Raw genomic sequence first — 19,535 nt, forward strand, 5'->3', positions numbered from 1 at the left:
GCAAAGGCAAAAAGACTTGAGTCAGTGGTGAGCTATTAAGCTTTATATGTGTGTTTTCATGTATATTTAATTTGTTTGGTTTTGAATGGGCAGTGGCAATTGGTTGCAGCTTTGTCAGGCTCTAGCATCCATTGGTGACACACCAAGAGAGTATAAAGTTACATATTTAGCTTTCTCTATAGTGTAGCTTTACTAGTACTAGAATGGATAAAGTGTTTGCATACTGAGTGCAGATGCAGGAGGAGGTGGCTGCAGTTTATGAACAACTTTGGCCATTGTCAGCCACTTGCAGGGTGCTGCCTCAGGATGTGGAGGTAGTGGAGAATCTGGTCCATCACATGGGATACCTCAGGTGTTGCTTCTTTCACCCGAGCGCTCTAGGCACTGAGAATTATACCCAGTGTGGGGAATCTACCTGAACTGTAGGGGGACCAGCAAGTTGTAATATGTTTGTCTCATTCAAGGCAGAGGGTAAATGTTGAGGCTGGAGTGGACAGGTGGCTTCTGGCTTCTCCTTCAGCAGGGTCCATGTAGTCACACGGGGACAGGAGTTTGGTAGTTAATGTGAGTTCCATTGTTAGGCAAATTACGGAACCCCTTAGGGAAGTAACCTCTAGAGCTGGAAATAAGTCGAATGAGTGCTTTGCATGTCTGCCAGGGGGCCTCATCCAAAATGCGTCATCTGCACTTTCAAAGTGCAAGTGGAGCTCAAAATTTGCAATTTCAGACTCAGAGTTGATCAGAATCCTTTGGTTTTGATCCAAGTGGAGGGTCTCACCCAAAGGCTCCATTGATTCTCTGTTGGTCTTGCCTGCAGACTTCAGGACATGTATTATTAGATGGAGAATTGTAGGACTACCCTTGATATGTCAGGGGTGCAAAACACAAAGAATGCAGCTACTTGGGTAGCAGAGCACTTTTGAAGTGCACAGGAGAGTTTGTCTAGCCAGTTGTTGAGGCCCTCTGATGAACACTTGCCAGTCAACATGCAGGGAGTAAAATCAGACCGTGTGCAAAGTAAAGATACTCTAAAATATTTACTGAAGTGTGAAACATATATAAAAAAGACAGAGTCTACAAAATTACAGACCAGTATCTTTTTTGCCTTGGAGGTATTGAACATATTCTGAATTCCAATATAATAAATTTGCTTGAGATGGAAAAGCTTCTGTCCACATATCAGCAGGGATTTAGAAAGCATTACTCATGCAAAACTCATTTTATCATTTTCTCACATAATTTCCTGTGAGCTGTGGACTAAGGGCAACTCCTCGATTTCTGGAAAGCATTTGACATGGTGACCCACTACAGACTGTTAAAAAAGAATCTGAGAATAAAGTTAGGTTCCCATATATGTGATTGGCTCAAAGACGCCGTAAGTAGTAGGACTCAGTGAGTTATCCTGTATTATGATATATTTTTTTGTTAATGTGCTATGTGACACACTCACATTAATTAAATAACTCCTCAAGAGTTCAGACTTATTCTGCACCTGCACTGACAGTATCAGATTTTTCTGTCAGGAGCATATATATTGGTCTATGTGCAGTGTCTCTTCTTTGGAACTTTAAATTCAGAATATGACCCAAGACAGAATGTCCCTGTAAAAGAAGTTTTCCTTTGAGTGTCATTTATGCAGGATTGTGCACAAACTCATTTATTGAGCTGTTGGAACAGAAGAGAAAACATATAAATTTGTAGGTGAAACCTTAATATTTCAATGACCATGGAGTGGTTTGTTAAGGGGTCTGTTTGAGTTAGATGGAAAGCGTGCTCAGATAGTGAAAGCAGTTAAGATGATTGTTCGTGTAAAGTAGGATATCTCGGTTTGAGTCCTGGTCTGGCACAAATTTTCTCTTGCCTCCAATTAACTAATTACAATGCCTAGTTGTGACTGAGGTCTGAGTTTCTTTTGTCATGTGCAAATATGGCTGCTGAATCAAAAAATGGTGTCTGTCCCTTCTGATATGTCCAAGGACAATGGACATGTCCAAAAAATGCCAACACTCATACAATAATATATATGCACCTGATGGCGAATACGGATACCTTCAGCGCAGAAGCACACTATGTATGAACTCTTGCGGGAATCAGGTGAAGCTATGAGCAATGGGAATAATGGACAATGGACACTACATGTATAGTGTGCTGCAAGCTGAGAATTGGGGTTGGGTCGGTATTTGATTGATTTTATTTTATTTTGTCTTCCATAGGTCCAACTGTGTTGGGTTCACAAGGATGTGGAACGAGTCACTTTTTTACAAATACAGTATGATAATCTTATAGTATATACAGACATTTGAGTACATAATTATATAAAAATTTATACAGTAAATTCTTTGAGCAGCAATACAGAAGAAAGAAAATACATATTTCCATAGAATCGTTAAAGCACTACAGAAAACAGATACAGAGCACACACAGATACAGATCTCAAGTTAAATAACATTCTTAGTAGCATTATGTCAGCTTGTATTATATAATATTAAAATTTTACAATTTATTTAGTTAAAAATTCATCTAGACTGTAAAAAGCTTTTTCTAGCAGAAATATTTATAATGCTTTCCTAAACTTACTCTTGTTATGAATCTCTGTCTTTATTCCAGGAGGAAGAGCATTGAAGAGTTTTGCTCCAGTGTAGCGGACACCCTTTTGCGTCAAGCTCAAATTTCTAATGCTCATGATAATTACTGTTAGGTTGAAATATTTCTATATTTTTACAGACAAAACACATGAGAGAAAAAGTGTATTGGCATGTAGTTGTGTATATTTTAAGTTTTTGAAAGTTATTTCTACACAAGTCTCTTGGACACAATCCACATATAATTCTTAAAGCTCACTTCTGTGCAAAGAACACTTTCCTTGCTAATGGCTGGTTGCCCTGAAAAATAATGCTGTATTCAACGAGTGAGTGAAAATAGCCACAGTATGCCACTTTTCCAGTGTTAGGTTCAACATATGTAGAGACAACACATAGAGCATATGTAGCAGAGCTAAACCTCTTACAGAGATCTATAATACGTGAAGACCAGTTCATTTTCTTGTCAATGTGCACTCCAAAAATTTTGTTGTTTCCATTCTTTCTATTGGCTGATTACCACATGCCACACTTATCTCTCTCTCTTTTTCTGTTTTTGTACAGAACTGAATAAAGCTGGTCTTACTGGAATTTAATGAGAGACCATTCACCTTGAACCAAGTAACCACATATGAAAGTATGTGATTACTGAGTTCCTCAAGATTACTATCCGTTCTACTGCTCATAAAAATTGTGGTATCATCTGCAAATAATGTAAACTAACATGTCAGGCTTGTACATGATGGTAGATCATTTATAAAAACCAGGAATAATAGGGGCCCTGAGACACTCCACATGTAATGGAACTAGGGTCAGAATGTGAGGAAACATCACATACTCCACCTGAGCTATTCAAGACAACCTTTTGTTTTCTGTCTTGGACTGTAGCCAATTGCCTGCAACACCACATATTCCTACTAATTTTGCTTTTTTGCAAGAGAATCTGGTGATCAACACAATCAAATGCTTTGGATAAATTACAGAAGATACCAAGTGCTAGCATTTTTTCATTAAGGGTTTCTAGGACTTCATTTGCAAGTGCATAGACTGCGTCTTCTGTTGAACGGCCCTTTTGAAAGCCAAATTGGCTCTTGCTGAGAACTCCATTCTTCGTGAGATGATCAGTAATTCTTACATGTATTAGCTTTTCTAAAATTTTGGAGAAAGCTGTCAGCAAATAGATAGGTCGATAGTTAGTTAGTTCAGCTTTATCGCCATTTTTGTACAGGGGCTTCACAATGGCATACTTAAGTCTACTGGGAACAACACCTTTCTGAAGGGAAGCATTGAAAATATGACAGAGACTGTCCCATATCCACACACAAGAATATTTATTTATTTTTATTTATGTATTTATTCATCCATGGAACAATAGATATTGTATGGATGTCGTCAGATTACAACACATGAGCACACATACATTTACAGTTAAACAGGTTTCTCATATTTTGTGTAGTTTTATAACTAGTCATACACATATTTATAATTACATAATATTTTGGTGATAATGTCATATGTTGCTAATAATCTACATCTATGTTAAATATTCTTTTACAGTATAACAACTTTTACTTACTAAAAAGGTTTTAAGCTTTTGTCTGAAAGTGAGGGGCTCATTTGTTTCTTTAATTTCTTGTGGTAATTTGTTATACAGTTTTATCCCATTATAAAATATACTTTTTTGCGTCTTTGCCTTGTTCTTTCTATCTAGATGGAGGTGGTGACAAGCCCTACAGCCAGGCGACTAGCGCGAGTTTTGGTGTTCTCGTAAAGATAAGTTATTTTAGATTATAAAACATATAGATTAGTACTGATTACGTGGTAAATAAGTGTATTAGTGTGCCGTTTAAGTGTACCATTAAAGGTTTCACTTTTCTTTACGTAATATAGCAGAAAACGCGAAAAGACCGTACAGTCGTATTTTTTGTTTACGTTCTGCTGCAGCAAATCTATAGAATTTCGCTTAGTTGTTCCTTGCTCTCTCCAGCAACTTAGCTTACCTCTTCATTATTTAACTAGCATTTCCGGAAAGTAGCGTAAAGTTTAACTTGTTGTTTCAGAAACTTTGCACTTTTGTTTTTGTTTACACACAGTTGCGTATAGGCCAAATTTGTGTAACCATATTTTCGTGTTTATCTGTAATTTAACTGACTTATTCTTAATCAACTATTACGTTTATCATGAGTGAAAAGTGCTTGACTTGCCGTAGAATTGTTAGGTCGGGGCTTTGGTGTGATGGGTGCTGTAGTTTTTTCCATGTGGGTGACTGTAGTGGCGTGGGAATAGGGGAAGTAAATGAGACTCATCAGTGGTTTTGTAGGATTTGTAGTAGAGATAGGAAGATACTGGAACAGGAGGGGAAAATTGCTGCCCTTCAGGCTGAATTAGACAAGGCCAGGGGAGATCTTGACAGGTTAAGGAGGGAGAGGGGTAAAGAGAGGTGGGAAGTGGCAACAGGCAACAGGAGGAACAGGCCTAGAACTTTGTCTGACAGCTTTATGGTGAATGTGGAAAATAGATTTGACCTGTTGCTTCAGTTAGAAGCTGGTGAGCCTCAAGCAGTTGCAGGTGTAGACAGGGCACAACAAACTTTCAGCAGCAGATTGAAAAGTAAGAATGTAGGGAAATCAGAAAAGAGAAAGAAAGTGTTGTTGTTAGGTAGTTCCCATGGAAGAGGTGTTGGCCAACTCTTGCAGGATGAACTAGGATCAGAATACCAGGTCACCAATTTTTTTAAACCTAGTGCTGCTCTGGAGCAGGTGACAGAGGATTTAAGATCACTTTGCAAAGATTTCACTAAGGAAGACACCGTGGTTATAGTGGGTGGGGCAGGTAACAGTATTGACAGAAATCCTGGGTACAGTATAGAGTGTGACCTGGCGAAGATTGCATCAGCATCGAAGCATACTAGTGTTGAGTTTGTATCTGATCTTGGGCGCCATGACCGACCTCATTTGAACTCTTCTGTCAAGAGAGTTAATTTGGAGCTGGAACGGCTGCTCACGTCGGGTGCGGGGTCACACATTGGTGTGGTTCATGTTGATTCTCTCAGTAGGTGGGATTATACTAGGCATGGCCTTCACCTCAACAGGAAGGGGAAGGGTAAATTGGCTGGGGAAATAGCAGGAAAGTTAAAGGGGGGAGGCACTGTCATGAGTGGTAAAATACCAGTGGTTATAGGATTCAGAAAAGACCCTTTTTTAGGGTAGGGAGGACAGAAAGAAAGCAAATTTTAAGAGAGGTTAGAACTGAGACAAACCTTCAGTTTGAAAAAGAAATCAAAAAACATAATTCCAGCTTATTACATCAGCATAAACAGCCATTGGTTAAGAATTTTCAACTGTCAGCAGATATTTTAACTCCACCCAATTTTAACTCAGACAATGTGAAATGTCAGCTATCTTTATTGCATCAAAATATTCGAGGACTGAGAAATAAAATTAATGAATTAACTATATGCATAGATGAATTAGAGTCTTCAAACCCAGCTGACATAATCTGCCTCTCTGAACATCATGTGACCACTGGTATAGAACTTTTAAGTGTTACAGGGTTTAGGTTAGCATCTCACTTTTTTAGATCAGAAATGGAGAAAGGAGGAGTTGCCACATTCATCAGGAACTGTCATAAATTTAAGAACATAGACATTCATAAATTTTGCCTAGAACAGCATATGGAAGCATGTGCAACAGAATTAGATTTTCACAAAAAATCTTTCATAATATTAAGTGTATATCGAGCACCTGCAGGTAACTTTAATCTGTTTGTAAACCACCTTGAAGCTGTACTGGCCCATTTAATAACCAAAAACAAAGAAATAGTGGTTGCTGGTGATTTCAATGTAGATTTCCTTACAGACTCTCCGAATAAGAACTTATTTGAGTTAGTAACACTATCATTCAACTTAATTCCCACAGTAAAGTTCCCCACTAGGATAGCCACTTGCTCACAAACAGCCATTGATAATATCTTTATAGAAAAGTCCAATGAACAAAATTATATTACAAAACCAATAGCCAATGGCCTCTCAGACCATGACATGCAGTTCCTTCTGTTAAATGTTAATACTGAACAGGATATAAAATCTGTTAAATCTGAGCTCAAGAGGGTAATCAGTAAGCCAAAAATTGATTATTTTAGGACACTCCTCAGAGACATTCACTGGACTGATGTTTACAGTGCTCATGGCATGAATGAAAAATATAACATTTTTGCTAATAAAGTGCTTACCTTATTTGAACACTGCTTTCCCCCAAAACTTACCAAGGTTAGAGGAAAATCTACAAAGAAGCCATGGATTACTCGAGGAATAAGGGTATCTTGTAAAACAAAAAGAAAACTGTATCTGTCAATCCGAAACATTTCCAATGTTGATGCTATAGCACATTATAAGAAATACTGCAAAATATTAAAGACTGTAATATTGATGTCAAAGCAAATATATTACAAGGAAAAGATAGTCATATCAGATAACAAAATAAAGACAATATGGGATATAGTGAAGGAGGAGACCGGTAGGACCAGACATGAAGAGGAACAAATAGCATTAAGAGTAAATGATACATTGGTGACAGATGTGTATAGTGTTGCAGAACTTTTTAACAAACATTTTATAACTGTTACTGAAAAGATGGGGTTGTCAGGTTCGGTAGATGCTGCTATGGATTACCTTAGACCAGACATTTCAAGTAATTTCCATAATATGAATTTGACCCTCACTACCCCAACAGAAATAATGTCCATCATAAAATCTTTAAAATCAAAAACATCTAGTGGGTATGATGAAATATCAACAAAGTTAATTAAAGAATGTGATTCTGAGCTAAGTAACATATTAAGCTATCTGTGTAACCAGTCGTTTATCAGTGGAATATTTCCTGAATGGCTGAAATATGCTGAAGTTAAGCCACTGTTTAAGAAGGGAGATAAAGAAATAGCATCAAATTTCCGTCCAATTTCACTGTTACCAGCATTCTCAAAAATTTTCGAAAAAGTAATGTACCGTCGTCTTTATAACCATCTTATCTCAAATAACATACTGTCAAAGTCACAGTTTGGATTTCTAAAAGGTTCTGATATTGAGAAGGCTATCTTCACTTACAGTGAAAATGTGCTTAATTCATTAGACAAAAAATTGCAGGCAACTGGTATATTTTGTGATTTATCAAAGGCATTTGACTGTGTAAATCACAATATCCTTTTAAGTAAACTAGAATATTATAGTGTAACAGGAAATGCTGCAAAATGGTTCAAATCTTATATCTCTGGCAGGAAACAAAGGGTGTTATTAGGAAAGAGCTTGATACATGTCTATCAGGCATCATCCAACTGGGAACTAATTACATGTGGGGTCCCACAAGGTTCCATTTTGGGGCCCTTACTTTTTCTTGTGTATATCAATGACCTTTCATCAGTAACATTACCAGATGCCAAGTTTGTTTTGTTTGCCGATGATACAAACATTGCAATAAATAGCAAATCAAGTGTAGTCTTAGAAAGATCAGCCAATAAAATATTTGTGGACATTAATCACTGGTTCCTAGCCAATTCTTTGTCACTAAACTTTGAAAAAACACACTACATGCAGTTCAGAACTTGTAAGGGGTGTCCCAAGAGTATATGTCTAACATATGATGACAAGAAGATAGAAGAAGGGGACAGTGTTAAATTCTTGGGATTACAGCTTGATAATAAATTCAATTGGGAGGAGCACACCACAGAACTGCTGAAGCGTCTTAACAAATCTCTGTTTGCAATGCGAATTTTGTCAGATGTAGGGGATATAAAAATGAAAAAGCTGGCATACTATGCTTACTTTCATTCCATAATGTCATATGGGATTATTTTTTGGGGTAATTCATCAAGCCAAGCTAAAGTTTTCCAGGCACAAAAACGTGCAGTAAGAATTATATGTGGTGTGAACTCAAGAACATCCTGCAGAAGCCTGTTTAGGGAACTAGGGATACTAACTACAGCTTCCCAGTATATTTATTCCTTAATGAAATTTGTCATTAAAAATATATCACTTTTTCAAACCAACAGCTCAATTCATGGAATCAATACTAGAAATAAGAATAATCTTCACAAGAATTTAAAGTCACTTAGTCTTGTACAAAAAGGTGTGCATTATTCAGGAACACACATTTTCAATAACTTGCCAGCAGCCATAAAAAGCTTAACAACCAATGAAATTCAGTTTAAGAGAAGCCTAAAGGATTTATTGGTGGCCAACTCCTTCTACTCCATTGATGAATTTCTTAGTAAAACCAACTGATTTGTATATAAGTACAACATAACTTCTGCACCATTTCAGTGCAGTAATGTGTTCATTGTAAATAAGTATTACAGTAGTTGTATTACATGTTTATTACCTTATAAATAAATAAAAAACGTTTTTTATTTTAAATTCAGTGCATTAGTATTTGTAAAATGACTCTTAGTGTTCATTAAAAATGACGATCATTCCACTTGGGACCTGTGGAATGGTACATTAGCTTATTTGTTTTAGTTGTAAATATTTGTCATGTATTGTTGTTTTTCTGACATGTTCCACATCCAGGAGGACCTCCTCACTACGGATCAATTGGAATGAAAGTAAATCTAATCTAATCTAATCTAATCTTGTTTCGTGGTCATGTATTAGGCTGTTTGTGTTGTGCATGTTGAGATTTTTCGTAATGAACATTATGTTCTGAAAGATATACTCACAAGAAACAGTTAGAATTCCTAGCTTTCTAAATAATTCTAGACAGTGGGCCCTGTTGTTGCTATTTGTTATTATCCTTATGGCTCTTTTTTGTACTTTGAACACAGTTCGTATGTTACTGGCACTTGTTCCCCAAAACATGATCCCATAGCTGAGGACTGAGTGTAGATATCCGTAATATGTTATTTTAAGACGGATATTATTGCATACCGGTGCAAGGATTCTAAGAGCATACCATGCTGTGGATAATTTCTTTGCCAAAATGTTGACATGGTTTGTCCATTTCAGTTGTCTGTCTACATTCATCCCTAAGAATTTGGTACTTGTTACGCATTCTAATTCATTATTATTAACTTTTATTCTAGTGGCATTGTGTTTTTTGTTCAATTGGAAGTTAATATAGGTAGTTTTCTTTACATTTAGGGTTACTTTATTTTTTAATGACCAGTTGTGGACATCATTGAGAGCCTCGTTTGCTCTTTCTGACAGTTGTGTTGGATTTTCACCTGTTATTACAATGTTGCTGTCATCAGCAAAAAGTATTTTTTCGCCATGTCTGATACTTTGTGGGAAGTCGTTAATGTATATAAGAAACAATATTGGGCCTAATACACTTTCCTGTGGGACGCCTATATTCACATTTTCTGGGTCAGACAGGTGTTTTATAAGGGAATTGTTTGAAACTTGTGATATCTCAACTCGTTGAACTCTGTTTTCCAAGTATGATTTGAACCACTTCTTTGTCACACCTCTTATTCCTATTTGCCCTAATTTATGAAGTAAGATTTTGTGGTCAACTGTATCAAAGGCCTTGGACAAGTCTAAAAAGATACCACTTACATTTTCACCTTTGTCCAGTGCTTCTAAAATTACTTTAGTGAACTGTGCTATAGCATATTGTGTGCCTTTTCCGGGCCTAAAACCAAATTGGTCATTGGAAAGAAGATTATATTTATTCAGGTAATTTAGCAGTCTCTTTTTGACTAGTATTTCTATTATTTTAGAAATGATAGACAGTATAGAGATCGGCCTGTAGTTCTCTACATTTTCCACATCTCCATTTTTAAGGATAGGTATAACTTTTGCTTGTTTTAGGTACTCCGGAAAGTATCCAGATTCGAAAGATTCATTAATTATGTCTGTTAATGGGCCCTTTATGATGTCTATACAATCTTTAATTACGCAGACTGGGATTTCATCGTAATTTCAATAAATTACTAGATATATTATCAACCCCTGCAGAGTTCTTACTTTTTAGAGACATGATGATTTTTTGAATTTCTTCTACAGTGACAGGATTAAGGTGCATTTCTGAAATTGTGTTTGAATATACTGCTTGACAAAGAGTTACAGCTTCATCAACATTGCGCTTCCAACCAATCTGTTGAGTTACTGATAAGAAGTGTTTATTAAACATCTCAGCCACACTTTTGGGGTTATCTACTAGGGTACCTTCATATCTGATTTTATTTACATCTTCTTTGCTTGTTCTATCTCATCCTGTTTCTTTTTTTAAAATGTTCTAAATTGTTTTTATTTTATTGTTACACTTATCTATTTTCTTCTCATAATAAAGGGCTTTTGATTTCTGTATTAGTTTCTTTAAAATTTTACAGTATAATCTATAGTGTTCCCATTTTTCTACATCTTTACATAATCTTATTGCAGCATAAGTTTCCCTTTTGGTTTTACATTACTGTTTTATACCTTTTGTAATCCAAGGCTTACTTACAGAATTGGAAGCACTGTTTCTGACCCATTTCTTGGGAAATATTTCTTCAAAAAGAGCACAGAATTCAATTATAAAACAGTTAAATTTAGTATCAAAATTATCATGGCTACATACTAAAGACCAATCCATTTGATGCGACCTATGGTTGAAAGTTTCTTTTGTCTTTTCATTCATTACTCTTATGAATTTCCATTGAGGAAATTGTTTTTTGAACAGATTAACATCATAAAGAATGAGAATTTGTTCGTCATGATTTGAAAGCCCACTTATAACCTGCCTGACAGTATAATCCTGATGTCTGCTCACATCTAAAAAAATGTTGTCTATCAGAGTTTGGGACTCAGATGTAATTCTTGTTGGGAAGTTTATTACTGATATCAGATTATGTAAGGTCATCACAATCTCAAAGTCAATTTTATTCTTATTTTCTCTCATAAAGTTTATACTGAAATCACCTAAAAGTACAATAACCTTTGATTTTGAAACTATCCCTGACAGAAGGAGTTCAATGAAATGTAGAAAAGTTTTTATGTCACCTGAAGGAGCCCTGTAGACAGCCAACACTAATATTGTGTAGAATTTAGTTATTATTTCTGTTGCACATGCCTAAAATTGTTGTTCCACACAATATTTCTTGATATCTATAGCTTCGTATGCTACACTATCCTTAACATAAATTGCTACTCCACCTTTGTCTTTACTTTCCCTACAGTAGTATGTTACTAAACTATAACTTACTATAGATGACAAGTAACATGGTGCTCAGTTAAGCACAAAATCTGAGCATTATTTGTACTATCCTTTTCATTAATGTTAATAAGAAGTTAATCTGTTTTGTTTGAGAGGCCCTTATATTTTGATGAAAGAACGAGATGCCTTCCTCCGGCTTATTCATTCTATTACTGCTGTTACCTGACTGAGAATCCACTGGAGTCTGTCTTGAGACAGGAGGGAGGAGACACTTGACACTACCTACTGTTGTCCCTTCTTTTTCTTCAGGCCTGCGTGAGTTGTTCCCATCACAATGGCAGTTAAGACAAAAGGTCTCATAAATTGGGATATCTGGGTTTGAGATACAGTCCAGGACACATTTTTGTTGTCACTATTTGATTTATTTCAATGCCAAATTGTGGCTGAGGCCTGATGTGCTCTTACTTTATTAGTAATATTTATTCTTCAGGTCCTTAAGTGGCCTTACATGACAGCTCATCCATTATAGAAAACAAAAAATGGCAAATCTGTCTCAAAATGTAAATTACTACCCACCAAAGAAAAATATTTCTCAAATTCATTATTTTGTTTATAATTCCTATTTTAGCTGTAAAACTCCTGTGCAAAACTTAACTGCAAACTCAGTATTACCAACTGTTTCATATTCACGTATTCCTTTTTCTTCTTTTTCCAGGGAACTGATTCCAACTCAGCATCATTTCTTTTGTCAATTATTGGTATTACTAACACCGTGGGGAGAGTGGCATGTGGCTATCTAGCTGATTTTCCTTGGATGGACTCTTTGCTGCTGAATAATATTTGCCTTGTTGTATGCACATTTGCTGTTGCTGCCACACCTTTCTGTCATACCTATGCAGCATATGTTGCAATGGCAATATTTTTTGGTCTTGCTGTCTGTAAGTATTAGCATTGAAAGACTACTAAAATGATTATTACTTCTATTGTTAATTATAAAAAATATTTATCTTGTTATATTTAATACAGATACAGGCAAACTGTAACACTCAAAATGCATCACTTACATGAAACAAACCCTGGAAGGTGAAGCTAAGGAAATACAGTGAAAAATACCATGAACCATATAAGTGTTGTAACTGAGGAAAAGGAAAGAAATATTCATGACATAATCTATATTCAAAACTGTAAAAATAAAAGAAAAATGAATGGTTCACACATAAATATTGACAGTCAGAAATATAATTGTAAAAAATGGTTAAAAATGAAAAAGTGTCTGACACACAGAAAGATACTGAAATAAAAAGACAGCAGTCACAGGGTGAAAGCAAAGCAAGCATGACAAAGTGCAAGACAAAGTTTGGAAGTAGCTTGGGAAAGTTGGAGAGGATAGAGAAAGATTAAGGTCAAAATAAATGCATGACAAAATGTAGACATGGGAGAAAAGAGTATGAAATGATAAGAAAGTCAAGCATCATTTGAACAAACATTTGTCACACAGAAAATAATGAAAACAGCAAAAAATATTCTTAATATATCAGTGGGATACATTTAATGAGTCATACAGATATCCTGACCTACATCAATAATGAGGGCGTCTGACTCTTGATCTGGCCAGCAGATTCTCAAGGTGTCTTATCTATTGATAATATCTGGTGGTGGGTTGCCAAGAGACAGACTAGCCAGCCAATATAATTGATGAACACTGGCAGTGATTTAAAACAGCACGGAGTGACATACCCATATTTCACTTTGACACAGTGCCCATGATGCTCACCTGGATCAGATTCATTGTTGCTGGCAATGGTGTCAGTTCTGTGCACTAATTTTTTGATCCTTTATACTCCCAGATCACCTACACATTTAATCATGTATTTTTTCTAATATTCTGTTTATAAACAATAAGTAAAATTTTGTTATACATTATCTTTCTCAGTGTTGCACTTTTAATAACTAGCAACTTAGTGTTAACAACTCTCCATCAGACATGTTTATATGCAGATCATGCTCAGTTTTCTCTGCCATAGCATAATGGAGATTTTCTATAATTTATCATTATGACACCACTTGGGCAACTTGATGCATATCGAGGATTTATTTGCCAAGAGTGTGTATTGTGTAGTGTCAATTCATGTTGCTGCTCTTGCTGCTGTTTTGGCTGCTGCTACCACTGCTACTGATGCTGCTACCAATTCTGCTGCTGATAATTGCATATTAAATGTTTTATTGTTGAGAAAAGTATTTTTTTCCAAGGGCCCTGCACTTGTGTATATCGGTGCTGAAACAGGCTAAAATTCATCCTATTGTCTGTCCTATGGAAAAACAATTCATACAAGCTTGATGACCATCTGAAACACACTTCTTAAGTCTGTGACAGCGACACCCATCTGCTAAGTATAGGTGCATGGAAGAACTAATAACGAAAATTACCTCGAGCAATTAAACAGAGAATCGACTCGTGGAGATAACATCTTGGACCTACTGATAACAAACACACCCGAAATTTTCGACTCTGTATGTGCAGAACAGGGAATCAGTGATCATAAGGCCATTGCAGCATCCCTGAATATCGAAGTTAATAGGAATATAAAAAAAGGGAGGAAGGTTTATCTGTTTAGCAAGAGTAATAGAAGGCAGATTTCAGACTACCTAACAGATCAAAACGAAAATTTCTGTTCCGACACTGACAATGTTGAGTGTTTATGGAAAAAGTTCAAGGCAATCGTAAAATGCGTTTTAGACAGGTAAGTGCTGAGTAAAACTGTGAGGGACGGGAAAAAACCCACCGTGGTACAACAAAAAAGTTAGAAAACTACTGCGAAAGCAAAGAGAGCTTCACTCCAAGTTTAAACGCAACCAAAACCTCTCAGACAAACAGAAGCTAAACAATGTCAAAGTTAGCATAAGGAGGGCTATGCGTGAAGTGTTCAGTGAATTCGAAAGTAAAATTCTATGTCCCGACTTGACAGAAAATCGTAGGAAGTTCTGGTCTTATGTTAAATCAGTAAGTGGCTCGAAACAGCATATCCAGACACTCCGGGATGATGAAGGCATTGAAACAGAGGATGACACGCGTAAAGCTGAAATACTAAACACCTTTTTCCAAAGCTGTTTCACAGAGGAAGACCGCACTGCAGTTCCTTCTCTAAATCCTCACACAAACGAAAAAATGGCTGACATCGAAATAAGTGTCCAAGGAATAGAAAAGCAACTGGGATCACTCAACAGAGGAAAGTCCACTGGACCTGACGGGATACCAATTCGATTCTACACAGAGTACGCGAAAGAACTTGCCCCCCCCCCCCCCCCTTCTAACAGCCGTGTACTGCAAGTCTCTAGAGGAACGGAAGATTCCAAATGATTGGAAAAGTGCACAGATAGTCCCAGTCTTCAAGAATGGTCGTCAAGCAGATGTGCAAAACCATAGACCTACATCTCTGACGTCGATCTGTTGTAGAATTTTAGAACATGTTTTTTGCTCGAGTATCATGTCGTTTTTGGAAACCCAGAATCTACTATGTAGGAATTAACATGGATTCTGGAAACAGCGATCGTGTGGGACCCAACTCGCTTTATTTGTTCATGAGACCCAGAAAATATTAGATACAGGCTCCCAGGTAGATGCTATTTTTCTTGACTTCCTGAAGGCATTCGATAGAGTTCCGCACTGTCGCCTGATAAACAAAGTAAGAGCCTACGGAATATCAGACCAGCTGTGTGGCTGGATTGAAGAGTTTTAAGCAAACAGAACACAGCATGTTGTTATCAATGGAGAGACGTCTACAGACGTTAAAGTAACATCTGGCGTGCCACAGGGGAGTGTTATGGGACCATTGCTTTTCACAATATATATAAATGACCTAGTAGATAGTGTCGGAAGTTCCATGTGGCTTTTCGCGGATGATGCTGTAGTATACAGAGAAGTTGCAGCATTAGAAAATTGTAGCTAAATGCAGGAAGATCTGCAGCGGATAGGCACTTGGTGCAGGGAGTGGCAACTGACCCTTAACATAGACAAATGTAATATATTGCGAATACTTAGAAAGAAGGATCCTTTATTGTATGATTATATGATAGCGGAACAAACACTGGTAGCAGTTACTTCTGTAAAATATCTGGGAGTATGTGTGCGGAACGATTTGAAGTGGAATGATCATATAAAATTAATTGTTGGTAAGGCGGGTACTGGGTTGAGATTCATTGGGAGAGTCCTTAGAAAATGTAGTCCATCAACAAAGGAGGTGGCTTACAAAACACTCGTTTGGCCTATACTTGAGTATTGCTCATCAGTGTGGGATCCGTACCAGATCGGGTTGACGGAGGAGATAGAGAAGATCCAAATAAGAGTGGCGCATTTCGTCACAGCGTTATTTGGTAACCGTGATAGCGCTATGGAGATGTTTAACAAACTCAAGTGGTAGACTCTGCAAGAGAGGTGGTCTGCATCGCGGTGTAGCTTGCTCGCCAGGTTTCGAGAGGGTGCGTTTCTGGATGAGGTATCGAATATATTGCTTCCCCCTGCTTATACCTCCCAAGGAGATCACGAATGTAAAATTAGAGAGATTAGAGCGCGCACGGAGGCTTTCAGACAGTCGTTCTTCCCACGAACCATACGTGACTGGAACAGGAAAGGGAGGTAATTACAGTGGCACGTAAAGTGCCCTCTGCCACACACCATTGGGTGGCTTGTGGAGTATAAATGTAGATGTAGATGTAGATGAAACCTAAACTGGCAAAGAAACATCAAAGAAGATGACATGGTTGGAGACGCAGGATTCAGATGGTTCAAATAACCATGAGTGATGCAGATTTACGTTTTTCAGTCTTTCCCTGTGAAATATATAACTCACTGTGCTGTGCTGTTACAGTTCCACATAAATAAATAGATAAATAAATATGAACTTCGGTGGAGGTGTTTGATAAGAAACATTGGGAAGTTATGAAAAAACAGTTACAAAAGTTGCAACAGTAGTTTTGCTGTAGCATCACACTGATTCACCTAGAGTATTAAGAACTGTATAAATAACTCCTGCTTAATAAGAAGAAAAACCGTCCAACAGAGAAATTACATATGTTTCCTGTTAATAACAATCAACCTAATCAACTATATAGGGCATTTCACAATTCCTGTTACCAGCTTTTAGAGGTTGTAGAGGGGAGTTATTAGATAAAGTTTAGATGAGGATCCCATCTCCTTAAATGTACAGGTTGAATATAAGATAAATTTAAAGTTAATATCTCTTTCAACACTCCTACTTACACAGTACACACACAAACTGAGAAAAGGGTACTGCCGTCAGTCCCTGTTGTAATTATGACATCTCTCAACATTTTCATCTGACTATAATGGTAGCTGGTATGTTTGCAGCTAGGAAGGTTGACTGCAGTGCTCCATATATGTGCTGCACTCTCAAATTTTAATGGATGTCATTCATCAGCCAGAAACAGATCTAATGATGAGGATTCAAAACATTACCTACACCACAGGCTCATTGTGTCTGCTGTGTGTGTACTGTGAAATGGGAGATTTGAATGTTAACTGAATTTCAAACTTATTTTACATCAAAACAGCACATTTCTTTAAACGAGTTCCTTATCAAAACTTTCTCTACTGCTTCCCCTCTACAACTCATAGAAGTGATAAGTAGGCTTGTGAAACACCCTGTATATTTTATGTAATACCAGAAAATCATACCAAGTGAGTTGATGTCACTACTTAATTAACGCATTACAAAAATTACACATAGAAAATACACCCCACATAAAAGACAAAAGGAACTGTTTGACTGTCACAAAAGTGTGAATGCCAAAGCCAACTAATTTTTATTTCTGAACAGAAAATGCAGTATCCGAGGAAACATAAGTAGACAGTATTACATAAAATTCTGACTAATGAAAAGTAACAAAATAAATGTTTATTTTATATGTAATATACATCTGGTTATCATATCATTTTACTTTCTTTAATGCTACAACTAGTCTGGCCAGTTGCCTTCTGCTGGGCCCAAATCAACATTTCTGTTCTTTTTCTTTTCAAATACTAAAGTAAAATAACAAGTAAGATGCTGTGTCTTAATTGACCTAAAGTGAGATTAACAGGACTCTTAAATCAAAATGGTAATAATAATAATGATAATAATAATAATAATAACTGGTAAAAATATAATAATGATTGTAACTCTACACGTGTCACATTTTACTACTAAGAATTAAATACATAGTGGTATCTGCAGAACCTTTGTGTGATTAATGAGTAGACAAACAACTGTCAGTTCCTGTTCAGCCTATGTGATTTAATTTTATCTAATCTTACACAGAATGTTTGGTGCTGCTTGTCACCATATCAAATTAGAATTTGTTTTGTTACAAATCTTATTTGATTCTCTTAAAAATGAGGGATACACATACTAATAATGTGTGGAAAACACTGGTCAGATATATTTAGATAAGCTCTCTCATGAAAGCTGATAGTCATAAAGACATTTATCAAAAATTTCTCATATGTATATTACAGATTAAGTTAACAACTTTGTTCTTCATTTCCAGCTGGCTACATATCTCTCACATCCATCATCCTTGTTGATCTTCTGGGGCTTGATAAGCTCACAAACGCTTTTGGCCTTTTGATTTTGTTCAGAGGTGGTGCAGCAATTGTAGGGTCACCACTAGCAGGAGCTGTATATGATGCAACCAAGAGCTATGCCATACCTTTCTACATGGCCACTGCATTCTTCCTTGTCTCAGCAGTGACCAGCTTCCTGGCACCATCACTGAAACGCTGCCTAGCATCACCTACTGCTCCACCTATCCCTGATGCACTTACTCCAATTAATGAGGATGTGGAAGAATAAAATGAGTCAGATGTTGTGCCAGAAATTATTGAGACTGCTCCTTCTCCATCAGAAATAAAACAAATTGAGTCAGTATTGTGAAAAGACATTTAGTTTCCAATGTCACCAAAGATAATATTCACCTTAGTGAACAATTTATATGCACAACTTATAATATTTGTTGACTGACTGGACAGCACTCAAAAGAGGTCATGAAGTGAAAGTTTTACATGTATATCAAATAGGCTATTACAGTATTTAACGAACACCACATATAGCGGGTCTTTATACATTTTTATCCTATTTTTCAAAAAGTTGCCAAATTGAAGAAGCATATTATTTTATGTAGTGTGCTATGGTGCTCTGTTATTTTATAGTTGCTTAACAGTGAATAAACATACTAGTACAGCTGTTAGCTAAAAATATGAACTACAATGTTCTCTTTTGTATAACTTCAACTGTGCTGTCTTAGCTCATTATTGTGCCTCTACAACAAGATATGCAATCACACTAAGATTGCTGGATTTGTGCTTCTGTTTTCTGAATAAATTTTTGAAGTGATGCAATAATTTTGCACAAGACCAAAGTTTAATGTTACTAAATAATGTTGAGATAGAAGTAAAATATGCTTTATAGGAAGGACATATAACTATTTGTAGAAATGACTGTTTCCGTTGTTGCTGTTCATGAAACATAAACATATATATAATGAAAATCCAGTGTTTTATTTTGATGCTTGTGGCAGAGCATATGTTATTGTTAAATGCTAACCACTGAGCTATGCATTTATATCAACAGAGGATGAAGTGCATGAGTTTGATATGTTCAGTACAAAAAACTGTTATGCACTGTATGTTTCTTGTGAACAATTACAATTTGTGGATCTTTAAAAAAGTAGATATTCACTGCAAATCATAATTCATTAGCAAGTAGTTTAAACTGTTGATCACTAAACAGTCATTGTCAGTTTAGCATGAATGAAAGTAAACATAAAAGATATA

At 36.4% G+C, this 19,535-nt stretch overlaps 1 protein-coding gene across 1 annotated transcript in view; it reads left to right on the top strand.

Moving 5' to 3' along the window:
• Nucleotides 1–18,854, top strand: part of LOC124722154 — a 310,300-nt gene extending 291,446 nt beyond the window's left edge. The window contains 2 exon segments of the mRNA XM_047247357.1: nt 12,423–12,645; nt 18,251–18,854. Coding sequence (XP_047103313.1) covers nt 12,423–12,645; nt 18,251–18,636 — 609 coding nt within the window. The 3' untranslated portion in view covers nt 18,637–18,854.
• The last annotated feature ends 681 nt before the right edge of the window (nt 18,855–19,535 follow it).

The sequence above is a fragment of the Schistocerca piceifrons genome, chromosome X (assembly GCF_021461385.2).
Source record: "Schistocerca piceifrons isolate TAMUIC-IGC-003096 chromosome X, iqSchPice1.1, whole genome shotgun sequence".
NCBI lineage: Eukaryota > Metazoa > Arthropoda > Insecta > Orthoptera > Acrididae > Schistocerca > Schistocerca piceifrons.